The 17,371-nt window shown below is 39.1% G+C and overlaps 1 protein-coding gene across 3 annotated transcripts in view; it reads left to right on the forward strand.

Moving 5' to 3' along the window:
* ADAM23 (ADAM metallopeptidase domain 23) overlaps positions 1-17,371 on the forward strand; it is a 153,371-nt gene that overhangs the window by 26,917 nt on the left and 109,083 nt on the right. For all 3 annotated transcript variants that reach the window (XM_081051151.1, XM_081051150.1, XM_081051152.1), the window contains exon 3: positions 6,155-6,231. In XM_081051151.1, coding sequence (XP_080907277.1) covers positions 6,155-6,231 — 77 coding nt within the window. The remainder of the gene's footprint in view (positions 1-6,154; positions 6,232-17,371) is intronic.

Genomic DNA, 17,371 nt, shown 5'->3' on the forward strand with positions numbered 1-17,371 from the left:
AATTGCCTTCATGTAACATTGCAGCTGTTCCATTTTTCAGGAAAATGATTCATATTATTTTAAAGACACGACAACTTGAACAAGGTCAAAGCACAATACCTAATGGTAATTAGCAATAAAAAATATAAAATTTGCAAATTTTGCAGAGTACAAATGCACATTGGATTTTCTAGAAGATAATTAGCTATATTGGGAGAGAACTTCTGAGGTGGAGCTGACAGCTCAAATGTTAATGTAAACTTTTTCTTTTTTTTTTTCGCCTTCTACTTTACCCCCTTTCCAAAATCACTGAATTCCTGTTGGTAAGCTATTATTTATTTATATTTTAATGACCGATGTTTAATGAACATTGAGGTTTGGAGGTCTGAGGATTTTTGGCGTGAACTTTCTGGCACTGAACTGAAGCAAACACCTCATCTTTCTTCCTTTGCTGTGTGACCTTGGACAAAAACATTATTTAACCTCTGTGCCTTGAAACATTTTCTTTCTCCATGAAAAGGTAATAAAAATGTCTACCCTATTAACTTCACGGGGTGCTGTACTATTCTGAGTAATTGAGATAATTAAAACACAAGGAATATAGGGCATTATTGTTTTTATCATATACTTGATCATATTGGTGATTACCAATGTGCAAATTTAGAATAGGAATTAGAACCAGACTGTAATTAAGAATGGTCTATTGATTCTCTTTTGGACTTTAAAACTCCTAAGATATATTCACATATTTGAGTTGTTGCATTATACAGAATAAAGATCCACAAGCTGAACTTTTGTGTTTTTCCTGCTGTGGGATAGACCCACATTAGTCATTTACAGAAAAGCCTACATGATGGAAAGAAAGTGATGTATTTTCCTCAAACTTATTTCAATTTAAACTTGATAGTTTATTTCTTATTAGAATTTAATTATTTGGGTCACTGGATTATGTGTCTCCTATATTTATATGAAGAGAAAAACATACTATGCAACCAAGTTGTTGCAAGCCTCTTTCAACAATCAACCCATTATCACAAAGCAGCCTCCTTCTAGCGGATTCTCTTCCTCTCTTCTTAGTTGGTGAATTTTCAAATCCGTCTTCTCTGTAACATCATAAAATGTCCTGAAACTCAAAAGAAGGTGGTATTTGAGATTCTGTGATTCTTTTTCCACCATATTTGAAGAGCAGAAACTCATGAAGGGTGTATTGAAAAATTAAGAGTAGGAGAAAAAAAAACATAAGCAAAAAAGATAAAGGGAGAGAAAACTACTTCCTGAAAAGGTTATAGTTTATACACAGACACACATACACATACAATCACAACATATATCTGATATTTTAATGAACACAGAATAAGCAAAGCTATCATAGCAATGGGGCAAATAAAAACAAGAAAAAATTACCTGCCGTCTCACTAGTATTCAACTACATAGCTGTTTTACTTTTCCGTGATTCCTTCTGGTACAGAAGACAGTTTTATTAATCCTTGCCTCTAACTTTAATTGCAGCATTTTGTTCTCTGTGGCACCTTCTTTCCTGGAAGCTCACAGACCTCTTCTTTAGGAAGCAGAGCTTGTACCATCCCCTCAATGTCTGCTCAGGCCTGCTTATAGACTCCAGGGCTTCTGCCTCCACTTGAAAGCATTTTCTTATCTTATTGATATGCCACTCTGGATATGTTTCCTTTGTAACTTAAATCAGCATCTCCCTAAATAAATGAGGTATGTCTTAAGAGGAAGGAATCTTTCCAAATTTTCTTGTTTTCCAAACCGTATGTATTATAGAGCATACTAAACTAAAATACATGCTCAGACGATGTTCTGATTAATAGAGTAGATACCTCAATTCAAGTTACTTTCTACTGAATTATGAAATACAATCTTATACTATTTTCTGAATTCTGGGAAAGTATAAACCTTCCATTTCTGATATTCAGTTCCAGTTATGTACACACTCTATAGTAAACTCACAAATCCTGTCCAAGTAGTAAAGAATACTGATTGAACACTCATTATGCGTGAAACATTTTTACATGAAAACATATATATTCTGGAAATGCTGGCTTTTTATTTCTATAAGTAGTCATCTTTTTTTTCTTTCTTTCATGTCTATATTAATGTTAACTGTTCTAGAGTATAAGTCCGAGGCCAATATAACTGTCTCTTGAGCTTTTGGAATGTTCCTCACACAAAGCTGAGCATATGATTGCTTCATACCAAAGCATTGCTTCCGAAGATGCAAAACCAGTTTTAGCTGAGGACCCTGACAGTCTTCCGAACTTATTTAATATACCATTAGGTGCCATCTACTCAAAGGAAAAAAACAGAGCAACAAAAGCACATTGTTAATATGTGTAAATTGTTCTTCAGTGAAGGAGTTTTGTGTATATAATTGAGTTCAGTTGTTTTTGTTTATAGAGCTCCTGTTAGTTCCCTGTGCCAGATTCTGAGTCGAAAGAAAAATATCAAAATGCTCAGGGAACAGCTGTTGTCAGTCCTTCAGGGTGGTAATTCTGAGCCCAGGGCTGTGCTTATTCTTATCGTGAAATGACGCTGTTTGACTATAAAACCCTGCATTCTTCCACAGCTAGTACAGTGTGACTGTCCTTGTAAAAACAATTGTTTGTCATCAAGCCTACTTAACAGATATCTCGAAGGAGAAAATCAGTCCTACGACCTTATGTGTATTCATGAACTCATCTCTGAAGTATTCCTACAGTCTGAGTTTGTATTATTGAACACTTTTCTAAACCTCACTGTGTAGTTCTGTCTTTATAAAAGAAAAGCAATACTCAGGGTAGGCTTTGGATTTCAGCGGGTGTTGGTGATGGTGGTCAGTGAGTTGACTCTACAATAATTAATAAACCATAAGTGCTATGGCTGCATATTATAAACTTTCTACTCATCCTGGCCATTCTTCTAATTTTTCTATCATGTGGAAGAGATAGCTTACTATGAAGTAGAAGACAAATAATATCTGAAAATAGAATTTGTAAAACAATAATAATGAGGACTCATTTTACCTGATTTGAAAACATTTAAAATTGACAATGATCAAAACTACAGTATTTTGTTAAAGAAAAAAGGATCGAGTCATATGGGATAACAGAGATTTTACAAGTTAAAAACTGTTTTAATCATGTCTAGGACAGAGCAGAAAGAATAGAGTGACAGGGCAAAGTAGCATTTGTCAAGTACAGAGGAATCTGTACTCTGGATACAAATGCAGAAAGTATAGCAATGGAAAGAGAAACAGAATATAAGAAAACTAACATACATCCCTTGTATTGACATTACTTAAAATGGAGGCAAGTATAGTAGATGAATATACTAATTCCATTTGATGTTATGTGCAAGGAAGATGAATGCTTGAGGAAATCTTGTACCAGCACATATGAAAAATGTGCTGCGTCGTAGCGTTAAGATAAATTAAATGTTAAAACATTCTTACTGATAAAAATAATAAAATTAGATTTTTTCCCTCCTATGGAGAAACAGGAATACTGTTAATGGCATTGTAATTGTTTCAATTGTGGAGAGTAATCTGTCAATATGTTGGAATCATAATGTTGTTATTGATGATGACGATGACAGTGATGATAATGGGCCAGATACTGGGCTCAGTGGGGGGACATTTATAGGGAAGCTTGCTATCTTGACCACGTGTATGAATATGTGATCAGATATGTCATTGAACACATCATAAAAAGCTCCACAGTCTCCACCTCATGTTTTCAGATTCATTGACTTGTCCTCCAAAAGCTGTTTTCCTATAGGCCGTACTCATTTTTACAAATTAAAAGGTTTATTTTTTCCACGTTTATTTTTTACTCAATTTTTGTCAATGTTTTCCTCCATGACCTGAATGTCTTTTCTTCTCCTAGAAAGTGGATTCTTAGTCATCTTTGGAAATATTGTTCAAATCTCTTCATGTCAGCGAAGCCTTGGTCTCTGTGACCCCTGCAGCACACTGAGGCTGGCAGCTTTACCTGCCATCCTGGAGACTGACACTTCCTTTGAGGGCATGGGCTGTGTCCCAGCCGTCTTTGCAGACAGAGTGGGACTTAACACTTGTATGTGGAATGAGTGACTGAAAAAAAAACAAAAACAAAGGAAAAATCTCAAGATTAATATTATTTTGCTAGCTCTATATTAAATTCTGTTAAACTGAATTTTGTCATATTGACTTGGTATAAACTTATTTAACAGTGATCAAATTCTATAAAATGGGGTAAGCAGTTACCACCACGCTATTTTATTTTGCAACAGGGTTTGTTGGGGTTTGTATTTGTCTCATTGCTTATTTGCTGTAAAATGAGCCTTTTACTGGGTCACTGTCAGGTTTTTCTTAGTATTTATAAAAATGCTCAAGAAGGTACGTTTATCAGCACTTTTAGGCCATGGTACTCTTAATGAACTCTTTTCTACTATTTAATATCTTATTTTCAGGAAGTAAGTTTTTTTTTTTTTTTTTTTTTAAGGCTTTTGGGACTCAGATGAAAAATGTCCTTTTTGTACAAATTATTCATCAATATATAAAACTTCATGCAAAAATTAATGCTTCAAGACACAGAATGAATTTAAAGACTATATATGATATTTGTATTAGAGAAAGAGAGGTTCTTCTGCAGAGGATAGAGACCACATTGGACTAGACAGAAATTTCTTTCTCATGTAGTTGTCTGCATGCAGGAAACCTAGACCAAGTACAATGACCTTGTTCCACACATGGTTGTTTGGTGTTTGGCATGCTATCCCATGGTGTTCGGGATTCTGGTGCCTTCTCATTATTTTGTATTTAAAATTTAGTATTTGTTAATTTCCTTTTTTATTTTATTTATTGATTATTATAGAGTGACTATCTGATCATCAGTTGTGCTTGATAAGAAGTAGAAGTCATGGTTTATAGTATTTTATAGGTTTGGCATGACAGAATAAGTCTTGACAATAAATATTTTGTTAATTAGTTGAAAGGTCATATATTTTGGGGAAGGGTCATTAATCTACAACTATTTGCAAGACGCTTATGATGTGAGTTGTGGAGCTCACCATGCAGGATGGGATAGGAAGCCCCCACGTCTGTGGAGGGAGGAACAAATAAAGTTATCCTGAAGCCCTGAGGACAAAGAGTTCATTTTCATTCATGCCTGTGAAGCAGAGCTTCATGGAAAGTAATGCAATCATGCTGTCCTTGAAGAATGAGTAGATTTCAATAATGGAGGAGGGCCCAGAGAAGCATGGGTGGTATTGAGGGGAAGATGGGAGTGGAAAGTGTCTGGCTGCTATGCATGTAGCACTTCACTGCTGATTTGTAACATCTACTGTGTTTTAGGAATGAAGTCTGGAGGAGGGATGTTTGTTAGCAAAGGAGGGGGAGTGGGTTGTGAGTGTTGTATCTATCCTTGTCCTTTTCTTGCCTGAGAGGGTGACAAAGGAGCGTTTTATCTTGGATAACATTTTGACAAAACTTTATTGATTTGTTAATTGACATTATTCAAGAAGCTTCTGTGAGCTACACTAATCTTTAACACCTACTACCTATGATTAATGTTGAGATGAGATTATCTTTGTATTTTGAGTTAAAGCACAGTAATGGCAATGTTTGTAAATGTGTGACTTTTAAAAGGGGGCATAAACTCTCACCATGCACAAGGGTGTGGTTCTAAGTGCTTTTGAAGTTGAAAGTTGTCCCATTTTACTGTTACATTCTGCTAACACATCACTTAGAGATTCCTGATGACGAGCAGAGAGCTGACATGGTTTTTCACTTAGGTGTGCAGAAAGAATTGGTTAGCTTTGTACACAAAATAGGCTGAAGTCAAGCTTTAATTAGTCAGACTTTTGCATAATTCATCATGGTCACTTTGTAAGTCCAGCTGAATATACTCTTGATTTTTATCATGATGTGTTCATTTTAAAGGCCTCATTCATTGTCTTTTATTAGTTTCTTGCTGCACAGATATTTAGGTCTTCCAACTACAGGTATGACAATGCGCCTACTCTTCTTTTAAAGAAATGAATTGTTACATAAGGATCCATGTAACTCAATCCATAAAAGAAGTGACTCAATCCATAAAAAAGTTCTTATTAAATATCATTCTTGATATTGATATATTCAGCTTTAAAGACAAGAAAGTAAGCTAAGGATTTTTTTTCTGTCTTTTTGGATCCATAGGCTGTCCATCTGGCCCAGGCAAGCTTCCAGATTGCAGCCTTCGGCGCCAAATTTATTCTTGACCTCACACTGAACAAGTAAGTATTTAGTCATAATCCTGTTAAGCAAGTGCAATAAAACTTTACTTCATGATAATGATTAAGTCAAAATAATGTCAGTCATGACGCAACTGATATTTTCTAGCTGATTATATGTCATGTAGCACTTAAAGAAAAATATACAAGTCTGAAGTTAATTCTATATTTTTTTCTTTTCCAGAAAGTAAAGGCATTTAACATTTAACTTCTTAAGTATCTCAAATGCAGTACTTACCCCGTGTCCCCAAAAATAAGACCTAGCCAGACCATCTGCTCTAATATGTCTTTTGGAGCAAAAATTAATATAAGACCCGGTCTTATTTTACTATAAAATAAGACCGGGTCTTATATAATAATATAATGTAATGTAATGTAATGTAATATAACGTAATATAATATAATACCGGGTCTTATATAAGACCGACTCTTATATTAATTTTTGCTCCAGAAGACGCATTAGAGCTGATGGTCCAGCTAGGTCTTATTTTTGGGAAAACAGGGTAGATATTATGATTTTAAATGAAATAAATATTTGAAGTAATGCTAGTTAATTAAATGTTAACTACAATTATTACTATGTATAGGAAACATGATAAATTACTGACTCAAGTATAATTAGACTTCAGTTGAGAAATTTCTTCCATTTTACCTTGCATTGTGCAATTCGTATGATTTCTGTATGAAGAACAAAGAAAATGATGTCTTTCAAATATTTTGATAAGGTTCTTTGCTTTGTAATTTGCTCTAATATAGGTTTTTAGATATTTTGATCCTGTTGAAAATTTACCTTTTTTTCCTCTCTGAGCATATGTTTATGTTGATATTTAAATGCTATTTCCTAAGTTGAAACCAATTGTACAGACGTCTTTGTACAAAGCATGAGCAAGAGGTGTTGACATAAGCAGGGCTCTTCAGCCTCTAATTGAGCTAGCAGTGGACTTCCTTGGGTGAAAGGGATTTCCTGTATGGTTTTCTTTAGTTTAAGAAGCTTCCATCAGTATTTTAAACTCATCAGTATTTTGACCAGAGCTGTATCTTGGACAGAAAAATACCATGTAATGCTTTCAGACCCCATAAGGTAGGTGACCGCAGTCAATATCTGAGAAATTTCAAAGGACTATAAAGAACAACTATTAAATTTCTTGTATGCCAAATTCTGTGAACTCTGCAGAAAAAAATGCAGAGTCAGCTCGGGCGCACCTTACTCAAGTTTTATTGCAGCTTTAACTCAGAATGAGTCAGCAGAACTGAGAATTTCCTTTGTTAAAGGTATTGCAGGTTTTCCTCTCTGACTCTGCTGAACATTGGTGGTGTTCCTTTTCACCGTGCTTTGTCAGCACTGTGCCTGCCTGAGAGATTGGTCTTGCTAAATCTTAGGCTATGTTGAGAAGCAAGGTATGGTTAATTTCAGTGTTTAGTTCCTCTCTTCCTTTAGCTCCTACTGTAGTGATAGCAACCAACATTGCTGTGTGTTTTTAACATTAAACATCACGGTCCCAGCACAGCCTCTCAGTCACATGACTGAGAAAGTGTCATATGGGGTAGCCAGTGTCCTTTGAAGTCTGGAAACAAACCAGATGGTTATTTACCACTAATATTTAACATGCGGAGGAATCAAGTTGAGCACCACTATGAGCAGCCCTTGTCTTCAGGATCTTATAATCTAGTTGGGACAGGTCACTAGGTGACTATGTAATTTTAGAAGTGTGGAATTTGTTGTGCTCGAGATGAACATGGAATGCTATGGTAGCACCAAAGAGAGGCAGCTCTTCAGACTGGAGGAGTGTGAAAAGGCAGCTTGGAAAAGGCGATGCTTGAGCTAAATCTTGGAGGATAAGTGCTAGTGAGGAAAGGAGGTGTTGGGGATGGATGAGAGAGAGAGAGAGAGAGAGAGAGAGAGAGAGAGAGAGAGAGAGAGAGAGAGAGAGAGAGAATGGGGGAATTATGTTCTAGAGGAGATAGTGTGTGCTTAGGAGGCAGGGCCATGGAGCAGTGTGGCATGTTATGGGAGCATGATTTTTTTTTTATTGAACTGCATGAGGCAGAGGGATGTGAGTTAGGAGAGGTAGGCCCAGGGACCGCTCAAGTCATGGACGATCTTGGATGTCATACTCAAGTGCTTGGCCATTAACCCCTAGACCATAAAAAATGAAGCAGGAGAATAAACAGAAGTTCTGTTCTCAGGAAGTGCTGAGAGGCATGGAGAGGGAATGCTTTCAAGAAATCTTCAGTTGATAAAAATCATTAGAATTGCTTTGATGTGGATGATGAGGCAGAAGGAGGAGTTAAAGTTCATAGGTATCTTGATTGGATAGCAGGGTGGAAGGTGGATCCAGCCGAAATGCACAGCACAGGGAACAAACAGTTTAAATGGTGAAGGGAAAAGAATATGAAATCAGAATAGACATAATTGATTCAAATCAAGGGGCTTTGGGACACATATGAAGCCATGTCTAGGAGGCAGGTGGATATAACAGTCTGCAGCTCAGGGAAGACAAGGCGGCTGGAGACAGTGCAGTTGAGAGTCATTTCCATAAAAATGTGAATGACAAACATGGCTGTGAAGGAGATTGTCAGGAAGGGACGGTAGAAAGGAGAACATAAGCTAGGAAGATAGTTAAGAGTTGAGGAGAGGAAGAGGAGCCCATGAAGGACCAGAGAATGAGTGATCAGAGAACTGGGAGGAGAATCAGAAGCATAATTAAATAGAGAGTTTCGAAACAGGAAGGTGTGATCTTCACATGAAGTAGAATGATCCACTGAGCTAAGGGGCAAAGATTTCCCTTTGGATTTGCCGATTAAGTAACCAGTAGTCCTCTGAAGGCAGTTTCAGGGAAGCCCAGGGGTCAGGAACCAAGTTACAATGGGCTGGGAGTGAATGAAAGGTGATGTGGAGACAGCAAGTGGCCATTGAGGAGGTTTGAGAAGGAAAGAGAGCTAGGGTAGGAGCTAGAAAAAGACACTGGGGATAACAGCAAGATGATAGGCTGAGAGATGGAGGTGATAAGAGTGACAGGTGAAGCTACAGAGGAGAGCGGAGATAATTTATGGAGCAGGATCTGGGTGAAAACAGAAGGGTGTGAGCTCAAGGGCACGAGGGCAGAATTGAGTTTTGAACTAGGAGAGGCGGTTCCTTCCCAATTTGCGTGAAGGTATTATTGTGTCTGCAGTTAGAGATGGGTGTTCAGGTGAAGGGATGGAGTTTAGGAAATGCATCTCTAAAGATTTCCTTCTTCTTGGAGACAGTGTTATATCTGTGATAGGGATTGGGATAGAGAGGGAGGTTGGGTTGGGGCTTGGGAAAAATGCTGAAAGTTGAGGTTCATTGCTGAGAACAGTGGGTGAGGAAGTGCACCAAGGTCGTGTTAAAGAATTTATGAGCAACCTTCATTATAAATCATGTGTTCGTCTTCGCATTATTCTTCCTGATGTGTTTTTGTTTTTGTTTTTAAACATGGAGTGCTCCATCACTACAGAGTGTGAGGGAAGGAGGCAGATTGTAGCATGGGTCAGGGTTCAGTTTTTCTGGCAGTAGCACAGAAGAAGAACAATGGAGGCAGACCTCTTTGAATAGTGGCAAATAACTTGGGTAGTTAAGTATCAGGATCCAGGCTGGCTAAAAAAGGAGCTGAGGTCAAGAAGAGGCTTATAGACTGGGAGAAAATGAGGTCTCCATAGGGAAAAGTAAATGCGGGGGGAGGGAAGCCAGGAGAGCTCTAATCACGTGGATGCCCCTCTCCCTGCCCCCTATGCAGAGTCCCGATCCATCTGAGTGCAACGTGAGTGCGATACTGGTATGACTTGGAGATGGGAATTGTACTCTATATGCTTATGACGTCTTTTGGCCAGGGTGGATCTCAAGTTTAAATGACTTTCAATGGCTGGGATTAACTAAAAAGTCGATCCCTGTTAGAATGAAGAGTCAACAGAATTTTTCATCAGTCACGAAGGAACCAAAATAGCTCTGGAGGAAAGAGGGATCTCATTTCCATCATAGTGTGGTCATTGCCACACTATTTACAACAATAAGTTGTTAGAGGAGGGAAAAGGGTAAAAGGTATATGATAAGTACATGGGCTCAGTGAAGGAATTAAAACGTAATGATGTTAAAATAAACTAATAAAAGCAGTGGCCATAGGATGTAGATGGTTAATGACATCACCAGGCCTAGACTGCCAGCTTATGAAGATTAACCCGATGTGAGTTCTTGAGAAGGGAGCCTTTTGGAGTCTGTGCTTTCATAGATTGAACAAGTGAAGCCTTGGCTTGCTGAGGCATCTCGTGGCAGAGGTGTGTGTTTTATTTATTTGTTCAGCAAATGTTGAGTGAGCATCTGCTATATGCCTGCGACTGCTGTAGGTGCTGGTGCTGCTGGGAACAGGATGGACAAGGTCCTTCCAGGGCAAGAAGCAGACTGTTAATCACTAAATAAAGATAAGTGCATTGAAGAACATATAACTGGGCTGTGTGATGGAGAGGGATTGCCGGTGGGGGTGGCCACTGTGACTTAGATGCCACGGAAGCCAGAAGGTCTGTCTGAGGAAGGACATTGAGCTGAGACCTGTCGTCACAGATGAGGCACTGCATGAAGCTTGGAGGCTGAGGGTTCCACACAGTGGGGGCAGTAAGGCAGCAAGTGCTGAGGAGAACGTGGAATGTTCAGGCAGGACAGAGGCTGGTGTAACTGGAGTACAGTGGGGAAGGGGATGGTGGGAGACAGGAGACGAGATCAGAGAGGATGCCACGTAGCTAGAACTCGTCCATGGTGAGGTGTTTGGGTGGGAAGCCATTCAAGGGCAGTTCAGCATGGATGTCACACCATCAGATTTACATTTTATTTGTCCAAAAGGGCTAATTATGGCCTCAGAGGACCTTCGTCATATTCCTTTCAGGGTACTCTCCTTTTCAATTTGTTTTGCTTTTCCTCTAGAATAACCATTGTTCCAAATTACAGAAGGTTTAAAAGGGATTACTAGATTAATTATTCCTAATGCGTTTTGATCCTTTGAAATCCTGGAGGGTCTGAGGTTTGTCTTCCCCCTACGTGTGATTAGAATTATGCCAAAGCCTATATTACCTGTAATAAAATGTGTTGATGTCTTCAGCACATATTTATTGGGAATAACTGTGATCAGAGCTATGTAATGGTTGAAAGCACAGGTTCTGGAGTCAGACAGACCTAGGTGTGAACCTGGGGCTGCCATTTACTAATTGTGCAAACTTGGGCAAATTTCTCAACTTCTTTTTTAATGACAGCTTGAGATATAATTCACATGCCATAAAATTCACTCTTTTAAAGTGTGCCTCTCAATGGTTTTTGAACCGTCTAATTGCAGAATATTTTTGTTGCCCCAGGAAGAAACCTTGTACCCATAGCAGTCTCTCTGCATTCTCCTCTCCCCCAAGTCTCTGGCAACTGCTTTCTGTCTCATGGATTTGCCTATTCTGGATATCTCATATAAATGGATTTGTACAACTTGTGGCCTTTTGTGACTGGCTTCTTTTACTTAGCATGATGTTTTCAAGATTCACCTATGCTGTAGCTGAATCAGATGCCATCGTATGGCTATACTCATATTCTTCTTAAGTTTCAGTTTCCTTCCTAAACTGTAGGTTGTTGTAAGGATCAAATGAGATAATGTGTGGTACTTATACATGTCTGCCAATTGGAAGGGCTTGTTCAATGCTGTGGATTGAAATTTGTCCTCCTAAAATTTCTGTCGAAACCTTAACCCCCAACATAATTATATTTGGAATAGAAGGTTAAATGAGGTTGTAAGGTGGAGCTTGATCTAATAGGATTAGTGTTCTTATAAGGAGACAGCAGAGAGCTTTCTCTCCCCACTCCATCCCAGGTGAGGATACAATAAGAAGGCAGCCGTCTGCAAGCCAGGAATCAGGTCCTCACCAGAAGGTGAATTAGCCAGCATCTTGTTCTTGGATTTCAAGCTTCCAGAAGTGTCAGAATCAAATTTCTGTTGTTTAAACCACCCAGTCAATGGCATTTTCTTATGGCAGCCTGAACTGATTAATACACTCAATAAGTATTTGTATTTATGATTCGTTATTATTACCCCAGCAAGGCAGTCCCTGGGCTGAGTGTTGAAGGCTTCAGCACCAAAGAAGAGAGTGGCTGATTGCGTGGAGTTTGTGTTCTAATGAGAGCAGCACAAGTCTTTGCTTTGGTTTCAGTCAGTATTTTTCTGACTTTCGTGAGTGCGAAGAAGGTGGGGTACTGTGTGATCTTTTCTCTGCTGAAAGTGGACGGAAGGAAAAATTGGAGACAATTTGGCAGGCCGATGGTTGATATGAATTCAAGGTAGTGAGTACTAAGAATTCAGACAATGTACTTTGTTGAGTTGAAAACATTTGTGACACATTTTGGTACTTCTCCCCTTGTCTTACAGCTGTTTATCAGACATCCATTAAAAAACATGACAACCCTAGTAAGTCACTGAATATTTGATATTTAACTTTCCAGGACATCTGACTGTGTCCAATGTGACTCCTCAGACCTTCAGCATACTCTCTTACTTATTGTGAAGTGAAATCCCTGTAATCCTTCTCTCCTCCATCCATCTCAGAGAGGGCAGAAGTCTCAATAAGCATTAGGTGGAAAGCCTTGGTTAATCAGGCAACAGATTGTTTCTAAGAGAACACTACTGTGTTTCCCGGAAAATAAGACCTAGCTGGACCATCAGCTCTAATGTGTCTTTTCGAGCAAAAATTAATATAAGACCTGGTATTATATTATATTATATTATATTGTATTATATTATATTATATTGTATTGTATTGTATTGTATTGTATTGTATTGTATTGTATTGTATTGTATTGTATTATATTATATTATATTATATTATATTATATTATATTATATTATATTATATTATACTATATTAGAGACCCGGCCTTATATTATACTATATAAGACTCGGTATTATATATTATGTTATATTATATTATATTATATTATATTATATTATATTATATTATACCTGGTCTTATATTATATTAAAATAAGACTGGGTCTTATATTAATTTTTGCTCCAAAAGATGCATTAGAGCTGACGGTCTGGCTAGGTCTTATTTTTGGGGAAACACGGTACTCTAGTGAGAGAGTGGCAGGGGGGCAGGGGTCTTACAAGCCTCTCCTGTACATTTGTCTTGAACAGTGTCCAGGAGAGCTATATAATTGGGTGAAATCAATGTAACACATCAATATTGGATGGTAATGGCCTAAAACTGAGGCATGGACCTGAAACCTGGAGAGTATGGACTTTGCTCCATTAGGGACCAAGTGAGTGGAGAGAAACAACTCTGATGTTGACAAGGGGCTGGAGGCAATGCTAAAAACTGTATCATTATTATCGTCCAGCCCTGCACTAAGCTAAAATAATTGTGCGGATGTAATTATCAGCTGTTCATGGTTTGCATTCCGTACTGCAGAGGAACAGAGGGTTCTGTCATGAATGGGCTGCTCTAGGGGAAATGCAGCGAAGGTTGTGGATGAACAGGGAGGTGTTTCTCGAGGATGCTCTTCTCTGTCTCTCTATTTCCCTGAGAGGGTAATGGCGGAGGAATAATTTCCCAGCAGTGCCTGGATAATGGGGGCACCATTGTGGATGTGCAAGCCTATAATGAGGATAATCTTCACATTCTCATCTCACCACCCTGGAAAAGAGGGCCTCATGGAACCCTTCTTCTTTCTCAGGGAAGTTCTAGTGAAGGACTCACACCCTTCTCTGTATGCTTGTTCCTCCATAGGGGGAGGAAGAACAATTGGGCAGTGCCTGACATCAATTGGGCCATTAGCTGGGTACTGATAGATAGACTTACTTTATCTAAAATGATGGAATTAGGCCTTGATGGCTTCCCACACTAAAATATCTGATCCTGGGTGAGGTGGTAATCCTTTGGTTCTTCTAGAGTCTGTTCAACAATCTGAACAAATATTCAGGTACTTGTTATTCCCTTTCCTCTGCTTGAAACTGGATAGCTAGTCTGAACTGGTCTACCTCCACAGGCTTACTGGAAAGCCCCCTTAGTCCAAGGTTCCAGCCACATTCTCCAGTCTCACTTGATTAGGAAAGCTATATTTGGGGGACAGACCTTGTCTTATTTGGCTTTATCCTTTTGTGTACCTACTCTTTTCGTTAGAACATAGAGGGATGACTGGTATCCCAACAAAGACTAAACCTTCTGTAACCTCCAACAAACCCCACGAGGAGACACTGTTAGACCTGGGTCATATCTGGACTTGGCTTTGTCATACATATGTAGATAGTGGTGATATTTGACATTAGGTGTCCAGGAATCTCAAAAAAGGAAAGTTGATGTATTATCCCCAGTTAGAGAAGTACACAGACCTCAACTACAATGCTCTTCTATGCAAAGATCGTTGCACTGACTCGCAGTGTTTCCCGCCACCCATGCATGGTGTTTGAGGTGTGTACTGATGAAAGTGAGAAGGTGGGGTGGTTCGAGGATTCAGATAATTGGAGCAGTCTAAGTCTTCACATAGAAAGGGATGGCCTTAAAGAACTGTTAAGTAAGAATAAATGAAAAGCTCTGAAGTAATGCATCTGGCAAGGTGGTTAGGGATTTAGGAAAAGATCTTTATTCTGATTTGCGGGGGAATCAGTGGTGTTTGATTTAAGATGAATATCTAGAACATGCTGATTTAAAGACATACATGCACACAGTAATTTTCTCATTAAAAGCAGCTCATGCAGTGCTTTTGAAAGAAGAAAATAGCCACATTGATGTATGAGTAGTTTTAGGTAGGTGAAATAAAGAACCTGACTTTCGTGCTGATTGGCGTGATTAATTCATTTTTCATTCAGTCAACAAATATTTACTGAGCATCTGGTTTGCATAAGATACTGTGCTGAACAAACCAAGGAATTCAGAGCTGTAAAAGAATTCCTCGTTTCCAAGAGCCCATGGGAAAGAAATAAGATTAAAACATGATGGGAAGTGACTTGTGAGACCGAGTGCCGAGGGAAGATTTTATGAGGAAGGTGGGATTTGAAATTACTGTTAAAGGATGCTGTGATGCTTACCAGGTTCCCCAGGTAGCAGAGCCTGAGGCAAGGATTCTAGGGAATACCTTTAGGGAGTGTGGAAGTGAGATATGGAACAGAAAAGGACTAAAAAGTGATGAGTTCCCACATGCCCAACTGGGGCCCATTCCACTGAGGAACCTTGGGAGTCTGTGGATTCATTCTCTAGAACATGCCAGAATATTTTCTAAATGAAGGGCCAGTAAGCTGGAGTTTTGTCCACCAACTGCCATTTTGTTGGGGGTGGGCTATGTTTGGGGGCAATAACTTTTCAGTACTTCCTCTTTGCCTCCTCCAGGGTAGAATGAAAGCCTTGAGGCCAAGAGTCTCAGGTCTTTTCAGTGAGCTGCCTTCGGTATATGGAGGTGAATGCTGAGACCTTGTGGGCAGGGCATATCAGAGTCTGCTACAGATGCTTTCCATTTGGAAAGATGTGGGAGGGAGAAAGGCGCATCCATGAGGGGAAATGGCAGAGCAAAGGTGTGAGAGCAGGAAAACATGGAAATCCTTGTGTGAGTGAAGTCGGGTGAACCCTTTAATCAAAGCAGCTTGAACATCAAGCAGCTGCAGGAAGGCAGACCAGCTGTTTGGAGTCACTGGATTCTAAGGAGGAATTTCAGTCTCATTCAGCTGAGTGTTATTGCAGTTCTGCAAATTTGGAGATGTGAAATTGAGTTGGTTTTTAAGAAGGAACATGTGGAGAAGAAACAGCCCTGCTACTGCTTTTGCCTTTTGCGAGTGGATAGGACTAGAAATTAGGATCTGTGGCTGGAGAAGAGTGTGAGGCAAATTGACCTGTACTCTAGCCTTAAGCTGTGGTGTCACTGTCTTGGCTTGTGAATTTGCCTGGCTCCTGAACGAAGATTGGCTGGCCATATGTGTCAATGCTGACCCTCCACTTCTTTCCTACTATCTGCCACCCATCAGTTTTACTGCTGAAATTCCTCTCACACATCTGGGTGAGGCAAATAGGGAAAGCACTGGCTTTTTAGAGGCCAGATTTCAATTTCAGTCTTGTTGCTGAGGTTGCCAGCTACGGCATGCTCCCTGGGTTGTAGTCTGAAGGAGTTAGAGATGATGTGTAACTTTCCTCCCTATTTCAGGGTTCTGTGTCTTTCAAATGCTGCTAACTCATCTGCTAAATGCTTAATATCCTGATTTCAGGGATCTGCATGAGGAAGCCTTTCTATTACAACAGGAATGATGGTGATAGACCCTGTACTAAGCCCTTTACCCATATTTTCCAATTTAAATTCCTTTAATCACCCTTCGAGGAGGAGGAGGAGGATGTGGTAATCTCCATTTTACAGCTGAGCAACCTAAGACCTGGTGACATTTAGTCATGTGCTGGTATTCAGCATGGGCTGTCTGTCTGGAGTCTTCTGCTTTACTATCACTTTACAAATAAGCTGGGCATAATTCTAGTGATTGCTCATCTGTTCATATTAAGTGAGAAAAAAAACTGAATGACTTGAGTAAATTTTTAACAATGTAAAGATAACCAGAAGTCCCCAATAGGGTTTAAAATAGTCCTGTTTGTTGAGCAGACCATCTGTTATATGCTGAATTGTGTCCTGTCAAAATTCACATATGGAAGTCCTAACCCCCAGGACCTCAAAATTTAAGTGTATTTGGAGATAAGGATTTTAAAGAGGTAATTAAGTTAAAATGAAGTCTTTAGGGTGGGTCCTAATCCAATATGACTGGTGTCATATTTCATATCCTTATAAGGATATCCTGTCATTTCATATCCTTATAAGGATAGGACATTTGGTTGCAGATGTGTGCACAGAGGAAATACCATGTGAGGACACAGCAAGAAGGTGGACATCTGCAAGCCAAGGAGAGAGGGCTCGGAATGACACCAACTCTGCTCACACCTTGACCTTGGATTTTTAGCCTCCAAAGCTGTGAGAAAATTAGTGTCTGTTGTTTAAGTCACCAGTCTGTGTTACTTTGTTAAGACAGCCCTAGCAAATTAATACACATTTTAATTATTGCTTACTTATTGCAGTGAGACACTCAGCACTAAGGTTCTGCTTCATAATGGTAATTCTGTTTGTTTCTCAGAGTT

The sequence above is a fragment of the Rhinolophus hipposideros genome (genome assembly GCF_964194185.1).
Source record: "Rhinolophus hipposideros genome assembly, chromosome: 6".
Taxonomy (NCBI): Eukaryota; Metazoa; Chordata; class Mammalia; order Chiroptera; family Rhinolophidae; genus Rhinolophus; species Rhinolophus hipposideros.